General features: G+C 33.6%; 2 protein-coding genes across 2 annotated transcripts; both read right to left on the bottom strand.

Moving 5' to 3' along the window:
* Positions 1 to 950: 950 nt before the first annotated feature.
* LOC108222698 (heat shock protein 90-3) lies at positions 951 to 4238 on the bottom strand. Its single transcript, XM_017396580.2, has 3 exons — positions 3872 to 4238; positions 3130 to 3271; positions 951 to 3043 (listed from the first exon to the last, which is right to left on the bottom strand). The coding sequence occupies exons 1-3, from the start codon at positions 3992 to 3994 to the stop codon at positions 1206 to 1208; spliced, it is 2103 nt and encodes a 700-aa protein (XP_017252069.1). The 5' UTR covers positions 3995 to 4238; the 3' UTR covers positions 951 to 1205.
* Positions 4239 to 12685: 8447 nt separating this feature from the next.
* Positions 12686 to 16219, bottom strand: LOC108222699 (heat shock protein 90-3-like). The gene is made up of 3 exons (XM_064078821.1): positions 15887 to 16219; positions 14780 to 14921; positions 12686 to 14693 (listed from the first exon to the last, which is right to left on the bottom strand). Exons 1-3 carry the CDS (start codon positions 16007 to 16009, stop codon positions 12856 to 12858), a joined length of 2103 nt encoding a protein of 700 aa, XP_063934891.1. The 5' UTR covers positions 16010 to 16219; the 3' UTR covers positions 12686 to 12855.
* Positions 16220 to 18713: the final 2494 nt, after the last annotated feature.

Below are 18713 nucleotides of genomic sequence, written 5' to 3'. Positions count from 1 at the left end.
ACATGATTTTGTAAATAACAAGAAATTTATCATTATTATTTTAATTTTTTCAGAAGTAGACAGGACTGAGGGGTAAACGAGTATTTGCTCATTTGGAATACATATTTTAATTTTTACAGGAGGGCTAAAATAGTAGTTAGTCATTTGGAATACATATTTTGGAAGAAAAAGAGACTCTAACATTTTGATGCACTTTACCCAATTTTAAACATTAAGGTTTTTAGTAAATATATACATGTCAACTTCTAGAGAAGAGCCTTTAACTTGATCCTGTGACATTGCAATAAGTAAGCAGTCACAACTAACAAGCTGAGACTAATGCTTACAACCCAGAATCCAAAACATCAGACATCTTCTATACTGAGCAACAACTAGGCACATATAAAAGAAAGCATTGAAGGAGAAAATGATGATACAGGAGCACGCCACTCTGTCATGCAATTGCTAAGGAATGTCCATAATGTTGTGTTTGGTTGGAGAGAATGGAATGGAATGAGTAAAAATACTTGAAGCTAATAGAGATAGTAAGAAAGTTTTGAAAAAAATTTGAGGAAGTGCAAAATTGCTATGATGAGATTTGAGAAGAAATTGAGGATGGAAGAGAATGAAGCATTCTATCTCAAATTGAAGGTGTGATATCTAGCCCGTGAGGTAAGGAATGGAATGGAGGAAGGAATGAATTTTCTTAAAAATTGTCCATAAGATAGTTCATTTTTCATTCCATTCCTTCCGGAATCATTCACCCCAACCAAACACAACATATGAGTGATTCTGATCATCAGGCTAGAGGAATTTGTCATCGCCCGTGAAAGTGAAGGTCAAAGCACAAGTCCCTCAATTGTCGCTTATTCTATTGCAGATTTTTGTTAGCAATGGTGAAATTTGTCAAGTATTCACAAAAACACACAAGTATAAACTATTGAAATTACTTGAGCTTTGAACAAAAGAGATTATATATGGCCCTGGCCAAACGCATTAGATATTTCCATAAAACAAAACAATTTAGGCAATCTTGGAACTGAATAGCCAGAGCATAAGGACTTAAAGAACCAACTATCACAAGTCTCGGGATTCCAAAAATATCATGTTCTTCCCAACATTCTAAATTCCTCCGAGTCTCAAAAACAACCTAAAACTTAGAAGGCTATAATATTAAAAAAGAAAGTAGAAGCGATACTGGATTAGCATGCACTAGAAGAGAACATTTAATCCACTTCTTCCATCTTGCTGCCCTCTGCGTCAGCATCAGCTTCTTCCAGTGAAGGCATGTCTTCAGCCTCGACCACTTCATCATCATCATCAATGCTCAAACCAAGCTTCAACATTCTGTGGATCCTGTTGCCAAAGGTGTTGGGCTCCTCAAGGCTGAATCCAGAGGTAAGGAGAGCTGTCTCAAAGAGCAAGAGAACCAAGTCTTTAACAGACTTGTCGTTCTTGTCAGCATCAGCCCTCTTTCTGAGCTCCTCCATTATAGCATTCTCAGGGTTAATTTCCATTGTCTTTTTGCTTGACATATAACCACCCATGCTTGAATCCCTCAAAGCCTGGGCCTTCATGATCCTCTCCATGTTAGCAGTCCAGCCATACTCACCAGTAACTAAGCAACAAGGTGAATCCACTACACGATCAGAAACGATAACCTTCTCAACTCTGTCCCCCAAAACATCTTTAACAACCTTGCAGAGTCCCTCAAACTTCTCCTTCAGTTCCTCCTTTTTCTTTTTCTCATCTTCACTCTCCTCGAGTTTAAGCCCCTCTTTGGTAGCAGAAACTAACTTCTTACCCTCAAATTCCTTCAACTGACCCACAGCGTACTCATCAATAGCATCAACCATGTACAGCACTTCATAACCTTTCTTCTTCAACCTCTCAAGGAAAGGAGAGTTCTCAACAGCCTTCTTGCTCTCCCCAGTAATGTAATAGATCTCACTCTGGTTCTCTTTCATCCTGGTGACATAGTCCTTCAGGCTGGTCATTTCCTCCCCACTCTTAGTAGAGTGGTACCTGAGCAACTCAGCAATCTTTGTTTTGTTCTGGGAATCTTCATGAATGCCAAGCTTAAGGTTCTTTGAAAAAGCTTCATAGAATTTGTTGTAATCTTCTTTGTTCTCTGCAATCTCAAAGAAGAGTTCAAGGCACTTCTTCACCAAGTTCTTGCGAATGACCTTAAGAATTTTGTTCTGCTGCAGCATCTCCCTAGAAATGTTAAGGGGGAGATCCTCGGAATCAACAATACCCTTAACGAAGCTCAGGTATTCTGGGATCAAATCCTCACAGTTGTCCATGATGAAAACACGACGGACATACAGCTTAATGTTGTTCTGCTTCTTCTTCGTGTCAAAGAGATCAAAGGGTGCCCTCTTAGGAACAAATAGAACAGCTTTAAATTCAAGCTGGCCTTCAACAGAGAAGTGCTTTACGTTCAAGTGCTCCTCCCAGTCATTAGTAAGGCTCTTGTAGAAGGCAGCATACTCCTCCTTGGTGATCTCCTCAGGCTTCCTCATCCAGATGGGCTTCTGTTTGTTAACCAAGGACCACTCATGAGACACTTCTTTAATCTTCTTCTTTTTCTTTTCTTCCTTCTCCTTCTCTTCATCAACTTCCTCTACCTTGCCTTCCTCGTCTTTCTTTTCTTCCTCATCCTCGTCATCTGAAATTTCTTTTTCGGTGGTCTTCTCAATCCATAAAGAGATTGGGTAGCTGATGAACTCAGAATGCTTCTTCACAAGATCCTTGAGCCTGCGCTCCTCAAGGTATTCTAGCTGGTCCTCTTTAAGATGGAGAACAATTTTTGTACCCCTTCCAAGAACCTCTCCAGAAGTATCTCTGGTAACGGTGAAAGATCCACCAGCTTGGGATTCCCAAACATACTGTTCATCGTCGTTATGCTTAGTGGTTACAATAACCTTCTCAGCAACAAGGTAGGCAGAATAGAAACCAACACCAAACTGTCCAATCATGCTAACATCAGCACCCGCAGCAAGAGCTTCCATGAATTCTTTAGTACCAGACCTTGCAATGGTACCCAAATTGTTTACCAAATCTGAAATTAAAATATAAGACAATGAGTGAGGCCAAACAGATACATATACATGAACATTAATAAATCTATAAGACACTGTCACTCGCCAGCTTTGGTCATGCCAATGCCACTATCAATTAGTGTCAGGGTATTGCTGGCCTTGTCTGGAATGATGTGGATAAAGAGCTCTGGCTGGGCATCGAGCTTTGTCTTGTCCGTCAAGCTTTCAAAGCGAATTTTATCTAGAGCCTGCACGGAAGCAAAACATTATTGGCCAAGTCCGACAATTTGTACCATAGAGCTCATGCTAGTGTGACCTCATCACAACTGAATACAAGCATTCATTAATGTATGTGAAGAGGATCTCAATCAAACAACTTTTTAGTTTACCAAAATTTGTAAGAGCAACTCAAACAGATTAGCTGTAGATGTAAGGAGGTCAACTCGTCACTCCATGTATTAAGCATTCAATACTGTGATTTATATATTTAACAACAAGACTCACTGCATCCAAATTTAGTATATATTCTCAAATAATTCTCGAGGGTGAGATGGAGTTGAACCCTTGCCATTTAATAGCCAGCTTAAGATTTGAATTTTAACACATCTTAATACCCAGATTATTATTCAAACTTTAATATATCGAAGCAAAATGTTGAATTACATTAAACAATAAAATTCCAAAGAGTACTAGAACACATGAATATTAATTCTAATCAAATGAAAAACAACCTAACCACATAATATTAAGAATCGATTTAAATTAAAAAAAAACAACCAATCTAATACAACAAGAAACAAAGAAAATAAGAAGTATAAGCAAAAGAAATATGTAACTAGAAGACTTACATCAGAAGCGTTACTGATGAGTTCACGAAGAAAGATCTCCTTGTTGCTGTAAAAAGTGTTGATAATCAAGCTCAGAAGCTGATTAATCTCGGCTTGAAAAGCAAATGTCTCAGTGTCCGCCATTAGAGAAAGAGAGACGAGTTGATTGAAGATCTAGGGTTTGAGATTACAACAAGAAAGAAGCTGACTTGAATTAATCAAGAGGCGGAGACTATATAACCAGATTAGGGTTTCTAGATCCTTCTATTACTGTACCCCTTTTATTTTCGTTTCAAACCTCGCAAACCCGAAGGCTTATTCGTTACTCCCTCCGTCCCCTGAGTTGTATACATCGGGGGACGGGGACGCGGCACGGACTTTAATGCTCCTGTAGAGTGTAGTTGTGTAATTTATTTTTAAAATTTTCTTTTTCTGAATTAAAGTTTGGATGTTATATTTTTATTCAGAAAAAGAAAATCTCAAAAATAAATTACGGAACTATATTTTATAAGAGTATTGAAATGCGTGTCGAGCAGTTGAAAAGAAACGTATACAATTAAATGGGACAGAGGGAGTAAATATGAATATGAATTATTTTTGATGAATGACAATAATGTCCCAATGAATAAATTTTTGAACGAAAGTATAAAAGTAAAACTGTCGTCAAAACCTCGTTTTAAACCAGTAGTCTAAAAATCAGCATAGCTAGGGGTGAGCAAAAAACCGAATTGAAACCGAAACCGAACCGAAACCGTTAAAAACCGATGAAAACCGAACCGTATAAAACCGCACCGAACCGAAACCGCAAATTAAAAAACCGAACCGATTCTAATGGTTGCGGTTCCGGTTTTAGATTAAAACCGAACCGAAATAAACCGAACCGAACCGATTGTTTAAAATAAATAAATAAATATTATTTATAAATTATAATACATATATAAATATAAATATATAAATATATTTATATATGTACATATATACACGTGTGTATTAAAATAATATATACATATATTTATATTAATATATCATGAACCGTAACTAAGTGATATATAGAATTTAGATTATAGTTTGGTATAGGTCGGAGAATACTTGAATTAGGTTCGATTTTTTTACATACCTTAGATTTTATCCAAAAGAGTAGCACGAAGCATACTATCAAAATCATAAACTCACAACCTTGGACTCTTTCATCGATCTAATACCGTAAAGATACAAAGTTATAACTTTTAATGTTGTAAAATAAATTTTAAAGATTTAATACGTAATTTTTTTTCTTTTTCTCATTTCTTGCGGTTTTATAACCGAAACCGAACCGACTAAAACCGAACCGAGGCTTTTGAAACCGAACCCGATCCGACGGTTCGGTTGCGGTTTCGGTTTTTAATTTTAAAAACCGAAGATTCGCGGTTCCGGTTCCGGTTCCGGTTCCGGTTTTGCCTTAAAACCGCCCCGAACCGAACCACGCTCACCCCTAAGCATAGCAGCCGCCTAGGGGGTGCCTAGACGCTAGACGGCACCGAAACGCCCCGATTCGGTCTTAGGCGTTTTTTACAAAAATCCCGTCTAGGCGGTCAAAATCCCGTCTAGGCGGTCCACATCCCGCCTAGGCGGTCGAGGCGGCCAATAACAAAAGAATTTTTTTTTAATAAATAAAATCTAAAATTATGATTATATTATAAAAAATTAAATATTCACTTGTACTTAACTTAGGGTCTGTTTGGGAGTGCTGTTAAAAATTGCTGTGCTGTCAGAAAAAGTGCTGGTAAAATAAGTGCTGGTGCAGAAATCAGATAACTGTTTGGTAATTTTTTATATTTACTTATTTTGAGTTATAATATAAAAAAAAATGTTTTTGGTTAGATTTTATAATGAAATCTATAACAGCATTCTGCAAAAGCTGAAAAGCAGCTTTTTCCAAAAGCATGGGAGGACCTGCTTTTTCTAACAGCAGCTTTTCAGTCAAAAACTGCTGTTCGGAAAAGCTGCTTTTCGATTTACCAAACAGTTTTTCACCTGCTTTTCAGTAAAAAGTTGTTGTTGCTGTCTGCAACAGCAACCCCAAACAGTACCTTAATATCCTATAAAAAAAGTAAAATAAATAATTTTATTTAATATTTTTTACATTATTTATAAGATACTGATTGGTATATATTTATTCAATCAATGATTTTGTATTACATGTATCAAGTATTTATTTTTAATATATGATATTATATTGTTTACCAGTTTGACTCTACTAGTAGTGAAAAGTAGATAAAATTATTAAAATATATTTAGTTATAATAATTTAAAAATAATATATGTCCGATTAATACTCCGATTAATCCCCGATTTCTCGATTAATTGCTAGAAGGTACCCCGACCGCCCTGGGACGCCTAGCGATTTCTGGAAAATTGTTTTAAACATAGAAATTAGAAGGTCTGTTTGGTTAAACACTCCCTCCGTCGCTTTGACTTTGTGCCGAGAGTGTAAAAAAAATAGGGTATTTACCAAATATACCTCTTTTTAATATTTTAATAAAATTACTACCTACCTAAAATATTGCAAATGTACGTTTTTTTTGAGACTCTGATTGAAACATTTGCACAAATACAGACTCAGCCACACCCTTTCTGCTCCATGTCTATCCGTTTCTCCCTTCTCTCTTACTCTCTGTCTCTCTCTCTCCCTTCTCTCTTACTCTTTGTCTCTCTCTCCACCCGCTCTCTCTTCTACCAACATCTCTTCTCGCTCTCTCTCTTTCTATTTTTCTTCCTCTGCTCTTTTCTCCTCCTTTCTCCCTATCTCATCCAAAAATCGATCTGATGATTGTTCATCGTGAAATCCGAGGCATACTTATGGTGTTCTTGATGATGGTTGGATCGATAATTATATTTGCGGTGTCGATTGGACTGATGATTGCTCCCACTAGCGATACCTTTTCTAAACCCTAACCCACATCGACTCTGTTCACCGCACTTTTCTTTTGTGTTTTTGAGGTTTGGTTGGTGTTGGTTGATTCTAGTTATAATAGTGGTTGATTTTGATTTTGGCCTCGCAGGGGCATTCATTTTTCTTTTTGTTGCAACTGATTGCAACTTGTTATGCAACTTAATATAATTTTTGATAAATTTTTTCAAATTTGCATTTGTGGCTGCGTATATGGTTGCTATAGTTGCAGATAAGGTTGCATATGCAACCACCGTATTTTTGCAATTTTTTTTGAAAGATAGTATTTTTGCAATTTGTTTTAAAAAATGATAGTATTTTCGCAAAAATTCTTTTAGACTTGGGTATTTATGAGAAAAGCCCAAAAAAAATATAGTTACACGTATTATTTTCAAATTTTCTTTTTCTGAATAAAAGTTTAACATCTATATTTTTATTCAAAAAAGAAAATTTAGAAAATAACGTGTAGAAATACGTTTTTATTGCACCTCAAAATACGTGCAAAAAATTAAAGCGACTAATAAAAAGGAACGGAGCGAGTATCTTTTAAATAAAATTTTATTTTTGAAATTTTTTTATGAGATTTTCTTTTTTGTGAAATAAGTCTTTATTATTATTTTGTCAATCTTTATATCTAAAAAATGTTTTTTTTAAAAATAAATTTTTAATGAGCCCTTGAATTATTTATGCAAAGATCCAAAATAATACATATAAATTTTAATGGGCTTTTTTCACAAATACCCAAGTCAAAAAGAAATTTTGCAAAAATACTATCATTTTTTAAAATAAATTGCAAAAATACTATCATTCAATTTTTTCTTGCAAAAATACGATTTTGCACATGCAACCAAATCTGCAACTACGAGCAACCATACTTTCAACTACATATGTAACTTTTTTTTTAAAAAATGCTAAAATTATATTAAGTTGCATAATAAGTTGCAAAGGCAGAAAAATAAATGCCCCTGCGGGGCCAAAAGCAAAATCAACAAGTTTTGCAACCACAAGTAACCATCACTAACCAAAACTTCCTACAGAGATGAAGGATAACAAAAAACAAAATATATTCACACAAAATCAACACCAGCAACCACGTTTAGGAGCTTCTATTTCGACATTTCTCCCTTCTTTTAAACTCATCTTGTATGTATCCACTATAATCACCAATCCAACAATCATCAAGAACACCACGAAGATTGTACTCACAATGAGTACCTAGGGTTTTGTGATCGGAGAAAGTACGGCCGACATAATCAATGGATCGGAGAAAGAGATAGAGAGAGAGCAGGAAGAGATGGAGGCAGAAGAGAGAGGAAGGAGAGAGAAACAGATCAGAATGAGCCAGAGAGGGGGAAGGGGTGAGGCAAGAACAAGTTCGCTCGTTTCTCTCTCTCTTTTACTCCAGGAAGCAGTTCATAGTCATAGTCGTATATATGCAAATATTTTGTAGCTTTTCTTAAAAAGAAAGTAAATATGCAATTTTTGGGAGAAGATTGTATTATTACAATTAAAATGTTAAAAAGAGGTATATTTGGTAAATACCCAATTTTAATTATATTTTAAATAATTTATCATTGTTAAATACATAATATGATTTCACAACTTATTCATTTAAGAATTATATATTCTTATATAATAATGACATTGTCCCGATTTAAACAAAAATTTTACTCCTTATATCTCATTTAATTTTATATATTTTACCTAACTGCTCGACATGTATTTTAATATTTTTATAAATTATAATTCAGCAAAATATTTTTAAAATTTATCTTCCTAAAATAAAACTTAGATGTTAAATTTTTGTTTACAAAAAAAATTCTTCAAAACAAGTTACAAACTAGAGAACTATACTTTATAGGAATATAATTGTGTGATTAGTCCCGCCCCCTAATATATAGTATCCAGGAGGAGGGAGAGAAAATGAATTAGCGATCATATTGAATATAAAATCAACATATTATGTTACATCTAATTATAGACCTTTTGTATATAACTAGCATAAAAATCCGTGCGAGGCACGGGACTCTAGTTTTTGTTGTATTTTAAATAATATTCGTGTGTCATCATATTATTTCGAGCATAACTATTACGTCCTATTTTTTAACATAATGTGTAAATATGAAATGTAATATTTGCAATCTAATAGCATTGATAGTTAAAAATTATGGATCAAAAACAACATTTGAACTGATTTTTCTATATTCAAATTCGTTAGGATATAGAGGTCACTGCCATATTATCTACATGTTCAAAATTATACTCGAAATTAATACTGAAACTTTTAGAATTTAAATATATTATACCTCATTAAAAAGATCTGTAATTTATTGTTGAAAATTATTAAATTATTTCATCCAATATGAAAACTTGTTCTTGATATGCGAATTACGATATCCTAAATCATGATTAGATGAAGATGTGTGGTCCGCGTTGTTTTATATTTATTTCTATTTTTTTGAGCGTACGTTTGTGTAATAGTTAAGTGATATATGATGGACATACCATCAACACATTCTTTTTTATCATATGTTGCACACACCTTGTATAAATAATAATTGAAACATATATTGTATGTAAAAGACCCTACCTTACTTTATTATAAAAGCATCCATTGAACTATTAACCTTATAATTGTACCCGAAAAATTTCGACACGTTTGATTTGGCTTACCCTTTTAATTTTCATATCAATTATATAGTATTTCAATGTCTTATAATTTTTTTTTGTTAATTTAAAATATTAGATGATTATTAATTTGATACCGCGTGTTATAATATTGTCTTGTTATAAAATATTAATTTTTTATCATTAGTTTTCTGAGCTTGTTGATTTAGGCTTTTAATGATTTTTCATGTAATTGTAATAAACCAGATCTCAAATAGCAAAAATAGAGTAGATGTCAGTTAGGCACCATGAAGTTCATAAAAATAAGAAATATTTAGTTTAATTAGCCGTATAGTTACTTTTTTAGCTTTGTGCAAACTCACATTTCTAAATATTTTGATACTCTTATTTCTTAGGGGTGAGCAATGTAGCATATCATGTTCAATTGTTAAAGATCAAATCAAGTGTTCGATATTCTGGCTTATGAAAAACTATTCTTGTTCTATTCCCGTTTAATTAGATTATAGTTTTCACCTTATCGCGTCGGATTATCCATTTCAGAATTAATTATATTTTATTAGTTTAATTTGTAATTGATTAATTAATTTAATTATACTTCGAATCATTTTATTTAACTCGTATGTTATACATTGATGGATGGCATATTAAAATTATAGTTTTAAGACTTTTATATATATATAACTTATTTTTCTGTGTTATTTTATTTTAAGCAAGTAAAATTTATAACTCAATTTTTTTAGTAGGTCTCGTAAACGCGTTTTATTATTATTTGGTTGACTTTTGATTAACAATATAGAAATTCCCTAAATTCACCTTTGTATCACAAGTTATAATATTTCAAATTCATATATCACCAAAATCACATCATTTAGACATATTTTCTAACACCAAATTTGATGTCTTTGTCGCTATTCTTATATCTATAAATTTTTTTTTTAAAAGATTTGGTTACACGTCGAATTCTGAATTCATCATAAGTTTAAAATAAAAAAGTAATCTAAATAAAAATATTCTTTCAGTTATCTTATTTTATGTTCTTCAAAATATTGTAATCTTTTTATAAGTCACTTTTTATAATTAAAAGAAAAATATGACATAGTCCATGTTGAAAGTCCATCAATTTTTACTTTCAAAGATGCTCACCGAAATCTTAGTTTTTGTGCTTATTTCTCACATTCATGGCTTAAAATTTTCTAATATTGTATCAGTACTCGTTTAAAGCATTAAGTTAGATTTGAATTCGTCCAATTTTATTCAAATATGAATTATATCCATTTTTTGAAGTCTGAAACATGGCTCGAGCCCAATTGTTCAAATTCTTTTTCAAATTTAAATTCATTACGTAAGTAATTAATTTATGGATATTAATCTATCATGTAAAAAACATATGAGACTTACCTGAAATAATAACTTATCTCAAATAAATATGATATTGAAAAAAAAATATAAATACAACAGTTTTAATGTATGAGTTTAATGCTTTTGAACAAAAAAAATAATTGCATGTGTAGCTCAAGTGGTTTGAGAGGTGCACTTCTAATGAAGAGGGCTTGGGTTCGAGTCCCTTTAACAACATTTTTTTTATATGTATGAGGAAGAGTTAGGTTCGGAGTTAGGCTCGGGTTCGGAGCTAGGTAATTTATTTGCTCAGGAGGGAGGCTTGACACGAACGTGTTGGGCTATTATATATATAAGTAGAAGTAGATTATTTTGACTAACTTTTCGATTTTGACGAAAGTTTTATCCTTATTCTCTTCAAGTTAAAATAAAAATAAACAAAAAACTGATTTTAACTTAAAAATGTAGTAGAATATATTTTTAAAAAATTTATTTATCTTTATTATTTGTTAAATATGTCAATTTTCATCATTTAAATAGATAATCTGTCAAATTTTTTTTTATTATATTTTAATAATTTATAGATCATTTTTAATATAAAATTATCTAAACAGGCTACCATTTGTAGATTTGGTACAGCTGTCCATACAATCAGGTCGAAAAACTGTTTCTACTCTTTTAAAATACATTACATTAGGGGTGAGCAAACCTCGGTTCGATTCGGTTTTTGGGTAAAACCGAAACCGAAGATCCTTTAAAAATTGAAAATTGTAACCGACCCGACGGTTTCGGTTTTAAAACTATGGTTTAGTTTTAATTGGTGCGATTTCGATTTTAAAACCGCAACAAATTAAATTAAGAAATATACTTTCAATTTAATAAATAAATTAGCTAACTAGATTAATGGCAGAGGAGAAATTTTGAAATTTAAACCATCGCTTGAACAATGAACTATTCATGATATGTTCAATTGTATACAATGAATTATAATATAAATAACAATCTAATCATATAAATTAACTTAATGATACCATACTTATAATAACTAAAATATTTATTTGTCCTTTATTCACTCTTGACAATCATACTTATATTATTTATTATTAACTTAATGAAACCATACTAATATAAATTTATTTAGTCTATATATTTTTCTTATAATATTGTATAAATAAATATTATTTATTATTTTTTAATAATCGGCCCGGTTCGGTTTTCACTTATAACCGGAACCGCATCTATTAAAATCGGTTCGGTTTTAAAATTTTCAGTTTCAGTTTGAATCAGCTTTATGTGATTCGGTTTTTGATCGGTTTTACAGGTTTCTTTTGAATTCGATTTTATGCACACCCCTACGTTACTTTGTAGATAGGAGGGGTAAGCCACTAAAACCAGTCCTTGGGTCATTTGGAATTTACATATTTCGGAAAGAAAATAAAAAGTTAACAGTTTGATGCGCTTTAATCAATTTTATAAATTAGGGTTTTGCAGAGATATATACATGTTAATTTCAAGCTGAGTTAATGCTTGCAAGTTGCGATCCAGCACCCAAAACATCAGACATTCTTTCATAATGAGCAAGAACAAAGCTCGCCCCTCTGTTTTCATGCTAGAGGAAGGTGTCATCGTCACTTGGCTAGTCAGTCAAGATAGTTGCTTATTGTGTTATGGATTTCTGTTAGCAATGCTAAAATTTTGGGCGGGTGGTTAGAAATCACAACAGCAGCATCTATAACACCACCTAACAAGGTTATCAGCAATGGTAGTAGTCTAACATATCCACACAAAAAAAAACAAGTACTCTATAACCTACAGATAATCAGTTGAGCATTGGAAACTGGAAAGAGAGATTTTGTGTGGCACTCCAAAAAGGCATTTGATATTTCCATGAAACACAGTGATTTAGGCATCTTGAAACTAGATAACCAGGGCATCAGGACTCGAAGAACAAATAACTACAAGTCTGGATTATATAAACCCGAAATCACATAATCTTCCTAACATTCTCAGTTTCTCCAAGTCCCATAACGAACTAAAACTTAGTAAGCAATAATATTATAAAAGAAAGTAGAAGCAATACTGGATTGGCAAGCAGTAGAAGAGAACACATTTAATCCACTTCTTCCATCTTGCTACCCTCTGCATCAGCATCAGCTTCTTCCAGTGAAGGCATGTCTTCAGCCTCAACCGCTTCATCATCATCATCAATGCTCAAACCAAGCTTCAACATTCTGTGGATCCTGTTGCCAAAGGTGTTGGGCTCCTCAAGGCTGAACCCAGAGGTAAGGAGAGCTGTCTCAAAGAGCAAGAGAACCAAGTCTTTAACAGACTTGTCGTTCTTGTCAGCATCAGCCCTCTTTCTGAGCTCCTCCATTATAGCATTCTCAGGGTTGATTTCCATCGTCTTTTTGCTTGACATATAACCACCCATGCTTGAATCCCTCAATGCCTGGGCCTTCATGATCCTCTCCATGTTAGCAGTCCAGCCATACTCACCAGTAACCAAGCAACATGGTGAATCCACTACACGATCAGAAACAATAACCTTCTCAACTCTGTCCCCCAAAACATCTTTAACAACTTTGCAGAGTCCCTCAAACTTCTCCTTCAGTTCCTCCTTTTTCTTTTTCTCATCTTCACTCTCCTCGAGTTTAAGCCCCTCCTTGGTTGCAGAAACCAACTTCTTTCCCTCAAATTCCTTCAACTGACCCACGGCATACTCATCAATGGCATCAACCATGTACAACACTTCATAACCTTTCTTCTTCAACCTCTCAAGGAAGGGAGAGTTCTCAACAGCCTTCTTGCTCTCCCCGGTAATGTAAAAGATCTCACTCTGGTTCTCTTTCATCCTGGTGACATAGTCCTTCAGGCTGGTCATTTCCTCCCCACTCTTAGTAGAGTGGTATCTGAGCAACTCAGCAATCTTTGTTTTGTTCTGAGAATCTTCATGAATACCAAGCTTCAGGTTCTTTGAAAAAGCTTCATAAAATTTGTTGTAATCCTCCTTGTTCTCTGCAATCTCAAAGAAGAGTTCAAGGCACTTCTTCACCAAGTTCTTTCGGATGACCTTAAGAATTTTGTTCTGCTGCAGCATCTCCCTAGAAATGTTAAGGGGGAGATCCTCGGAATCAACAATACCCTTAACGAAGCTCAGGTATTCTGGGATCAAATCCTCACAGTTGTCCATGATGAAAACACGACGGACATACAGCTTAATGTTGTTCTGCTTCTTCTTCGTGTCAAAGAGATCAAAGGGTGCCCTCTTAGGAACAAATAGAACAGCTTTAAATTCAAGCTGGCCTTCAACAGAGAAGTGCTTTACGTTCAAGTGCTCCTCCCAGTCATTAGTAAGGCTCTTGTAGAAGGCAGCATACTCCTCCTTGGTGATCTCCTCAGGCTTCCTCATCCAGATGGGCTTCTGTTTGTTAACCAAGGACCACTCATGAGACACTTCTTTAATCTTCTTCTTTTTCTTCTCTTCCTTCTCCTTCTCTTCATCAACTTCCTCTACCTTGCCTTCCTCGTCTTTCTTCTCTTCCTCATCCTCGTCATCTGAAATTTCTTTTTCGGTGGTCTTCTCAATCCACAAAGAGATTGGGTAGCTGATGAACTCAGAATGCTTCTTCACAAGATCCTTGAGCCTGCGCTCCTCAAGGTATTCTAGCTGGTCCTCTTTAAGATGGAGAACGATTTTTGTACCCCTTCCAAGTACCTCTCCAGAAGTATCTCTTGTAACAGTGAAAGATCCACCAGCTTGGGATTCCCAAACATACTGTTCATCATCGTTATGCTTAGTGGTTACGATCACCTTCTCCGCAACAAGGTAGGCAGAATAGAAACCAACACCAAACTGTCCAATCATGCTAACATCAGCACCCGCAGCAAGAGCTTCCATGAATTCTTTAGTACCAGACCTTGCAATGGTACCCAAGTTGTTTACCAAATCTGAAATTAAAATATAAGATAATGAGTGAGGCCAGACAGATACATATACATGAGCATTGATAAATCTATAAACCACTGTTACTCACCAGCTTTGGTCATGCCAATGCCACTATCAATTAGTGTCAGGGTATTGCTGGCCTTGTCCGGAATGATGTGGATAAAGAGCTCTGGCTGGGCATCGAGCTTTGTCTTGTCAGTCAAGCTTTCAAAGCGAATTTTATCTAGAGCCTGCACAGAAGCAAAACATTATTAGCCAAGTCCGACAATATGTATGATAGAGCTCATGCTAGTATCACCTCATCACAACTAAATACGTCGCCTTAAATGTCCATGGCCAATTCACCAAATTGGTACATCAGGGTACAAGCATTCATTAATGTATGTAAAGAAGATCTCAATCAAACAACTTTTCAGTTTGAAAAAATTTGTAAGATAGTCATCGTAATGTCACCTCATCCGAGTGAATGCTAAAACAATGTCTTAGTGGTGCCTCAAAACATTAGGACATTGTATCTTGTTTTGAAGGCAATACTATGCATGTCCTAAGCCATTATTATCAATAAAAAATTAGATTCCCTCAATTTTAAGACATCTCACTCCTCTCATCTATTCACTTCCCTCCAATGGTAATTCAAATATATTTTTATTTTTATAATAGGGCACAATTATAAGAGTTGTTGAAGTTCGTACATCAAAATGGTATCTTAAATCACAAGGCCACTATATTTTATAAATAAATTTACAAGACACTTAGTAGAATATTGTTGGACATGCTCTAAGGAGGTCAATTGGCAGACCAGGTATTAAGCAATCACTAAAGTGATTATTTTTTATGAACAAGTTGACTTACAGCCTCCGAATTTATCATCTGTTCTCAAGTAATTCACAAGGGTGAGCAAAAGTTGAACCCCTTGCCACATAATAACCAGCTTAAAATTCAAATTTTAACACATCAATAGCCAGCTTATTATTTAAACTTTAACATATCTAAGAAAAATGTTGAATTACATTAAACATTAACATTCCAAAGAGTACTAGAACACATGAAGTCTTAACTCTAATTAAATGCAAAACAACCTAATTACATAATATTAAGAATCAATTTAAATTACAAAAAAAAAAAAAACCAATCTAATACAACAAGAAACAAAGAAGACAAGAAGTATAAAAAAAAAGAAATATGTAAGACTTACATCAGAAGCGTTACTGATGAGCTCACGAAGAAAGATCTCCTTGTTGCTGTAAAAAGTGTTGATAATCAAGCTCAGAAGCTGATTAATCTCGGCTTGAAAAGCAAATGTCTCAGTGTCCGCCATTAGAGAGAGAGAGAGAGAGAGATACAAGTTGATTGAAGATCTAGGGTTTGAGATTACAACAAGAAAGAAAGTGACTTGGTTGAATCAGGAGGCGGAGAGGAGAAGCGGAGACTATATAACAGGATTAGGGTTTCTAGATCCTTCTATTGCTATATCCTTTTTCTCCTGTCAAACCTTGCAGACTAATTTGTTAAAGTTATTGTCACCGGCCCTTTAGACGAGAAGTATGGATGATTATATAATTTAAAATTTGTGATCTCTAATTTATTTTTTAATATTACTAGCCTTTAACCCGTGCAAAGCACGGGCGCTTATATAACTCGTAATTTATTAATTATAATTTAAATCTTAACACCATTTTATTAGTATTTTAGTATTAATAATTTGGATTTTAGTTAAATTATATTAACCAATTGATTATATCTTCTAACGGAAATTTAGCTTTCACAATTTATTATCAATCTATAATTATTTTTCTGATATTAATATGTGATAGTTTATTATTCAATTAATTTTAAATCAAAATTTTCATATTTCATATATCTTCATATGTTACGTAATGGTTCGTGTTTGTAATGAAATAGAACACGTTAGAGTTAAATTTCGAGTAGAATATGTTATAATTAAAAAATAGCGTCTCTAATTATTTACATGTATTTTAGACAAAAGATATTCAAAATTGTATATTTATAATTAGTTATACATTTATCTATAATTTTTTTTTAATATTAATATATGTTATAAACAGTAGTTTCATCTTTTTCAACTAATTATAAATTATATTTAAAAAGATATTAATATACATAAGGAGTATTTTTAGTATATGAAATTGTTTAATAGCTATCTACATGTTGTAGACTTTTAGTTTTAGAGGAGAGTACCAAACCAAAATTTTGTACGACTACAAATTATACCTATGTTGGCTTTTTATAGTATAGTATAGATTTTATTATTTATTTGATATTCTTGATGTTTTAAATTTTCTATGATAATGAATTACAGCATAACTAAATCATATTAATTGTTAGCCTCCTCTCCTTCTTTTTTTCCCGGTCACGTCGGAAATTTCATCGATTTTTACCGATGAAAAGCTCCGAATTAGTTTATTTCTTTTGATTTGTTCTTGTTTTCTCAATAAGACCTCCCACCGGCTCTGTTCCAAGATTTCAAGATCTCAGGTCTACTCGATTTTTAAAATTTTGATTTGGGGATAAATCAATTGAGATCAGTCAATGATGAGCCAAGCGACTTTGATTAAATTTTAACCATAGCTGATGATTACATATATTTATTTTCGATAAGTTAAGGATGTGTGAATTGACCCCACGATAATGGTATGAGTTCAAAATCTTTTGTTTTAGTGCATTTTAATATATTTGTCTTATATATGATTCGTTTATAACTAGATTTATAAGGCTTGTTTTATCTTTAGTTTTAATTTGTGCCCCTATCGAGGGAGTGCCATAGTTGATGGCTTTTTGATCGTATTATATTTGTCATTTATTAACGATTGTGTCATTTTAGATGTCTTTGTTTCAGTGCCTAGTATAATCTTTCATGCTTGATTCTTCCTTTCTTTCTTCCTTTTTTCGCCCTCTATAATTTTTTATATTTGAGGACTTTTGTTTTCATCGGGGTTTTCATTTCAGTCATTGAAGTTTTATTGGCTAAATTTCCGGGGTCATCTCTGCATGACCTTTGGTTAGTCGGTAGACTTTTTTGAATGAAAGTTTTCCTTTCCTCTGTTCCGCGGATTTCGCTTTTCTTTCGAGTGTTTTTTTTCGGACATCAAAATATTTATCTAATTTTGGTGGGGCTTTTCAACATTTCCTTTGATTAGATGAAAGTTTCATGTATGAAAGATGCTCTCCGATCCTTTCGGTATTGTATTTCGGTACAATTCACTGAAGTGAAAGTCTTATGAAAAAAAAATCATATTAATTGTTGATGAAAACACGAAAATTTGTACAATAATAATAGTTACTTATACCAATCATAACTAATTCAAATTAAAATACGTGTATTGGAAATAGGATCACAGTCAATCTGAGAAAGGAGACATTTCTGCCGTAAACAATGGAAAGTAGAATAAAAAGTTCGATAATTTTTTTTTATGATTTTTGACTAAACAATTGTGAATGTCTTGATAATTTCAAGTCGAGTCAACTAATCCGATATATTTTTCATGATCATGAGAGTGCGTATGTGAATATGATATTTTTTGAGGATTTTCTTACAAATGTAGCTTTTACAATATTGTTTTATATTGTAAATCGGTAGTATAAATAATAGATATTTTTTAGTATCAAACTATAAATTTTTTGATATTAATTTCAATTTTATATCATATTTTTCATATTTTATATTTCTTAATTTGTAAGGGGGGAAATATTTGAAGACAGTGTATCTAAAGTGCCAAGGTTTGCAGTCGTAGAATTGACTTGTGACAGTATTTCCTTGCAAATGTTATTGTCGGACCATCTAAACCTTGCTTTCAGAATAGAATGAACTTGTTGTTAGGGATGGGCATTAATCCCGACCCGATCCCCGCACCGAATGGTGTGGGGATTCGGGGATTTTTTCGGGTACGGGTCGGGGATCGGGCCGGGTACGGCTTTTCACATTCCCCCGGCCCGATCCCCGACCCGATTTTCCCCGATTGTCAGCCCGATCCCCGACCCGATTTTCCCCGATTGTCAGCCCG

The sequence above is a fragment of the Daucus carota genome, chromosome 5 (assembly GCF_001625215.2).
Source record: "Daucus carota subsp. sativus chromosome 5, DH1 v3.0, whole genome shotgun sequence".
Classification (NCBI taxonomy): Eukaryota; Viridiplantae; Streptophyta; class Magnoliopsida; order Apiales; family Apiaceae; genus Daucus; species Daucus carota.
The sequence above is the reverse complement of the archived record's forward strand: the minus strand, read 5'-3'. Positions and strand labels throughout refer to the sequence as shown.

Coding starts and splice junctions, on each gene's coding strand:
- LOC108222698 (XM_017396580.2), bottom strand. CDS start 3,994: ATGGCGGACACTGAGACATTTGCTTTTCAAGCCGAGATTAATCAGCTT. Junction 3,272..3,871: donor TCATCAGTAACGCTTCTGAT/GTAAGTCTTCTA, acceptor GCTTCCGTGCAG/GCTCTAGATAAAATTCGCTT. Junction 3,044..3,129: donor CATTGGCATGACCAAAGCTG/GCGAGTGACAGT, acceptor TTTTAATTTCAG/ATTTGGTAAACAATTTGGGT.
- LOC108222699 (XM_064078821.1), bottom strand. CDS start 16,009: ATGGCGGACACTGAGACATTTGCTTTTCAAGCCGAGATTAATCAGCTT. Junction 14,922..15,886: donor TCATCAGTAACGCTTCTGAT/GTAAGTCTTACA, acceptor GCTTCTGTGCAG/GCTCTAGATAAAATTCGCTT. Junction 14,694..14,779: donor CATTGGCATGACCAAAGCTG/GTGAGTAACAGT, acceptor TTTTAATTTCAG/ATTTGGTAAACAACTTGGGT.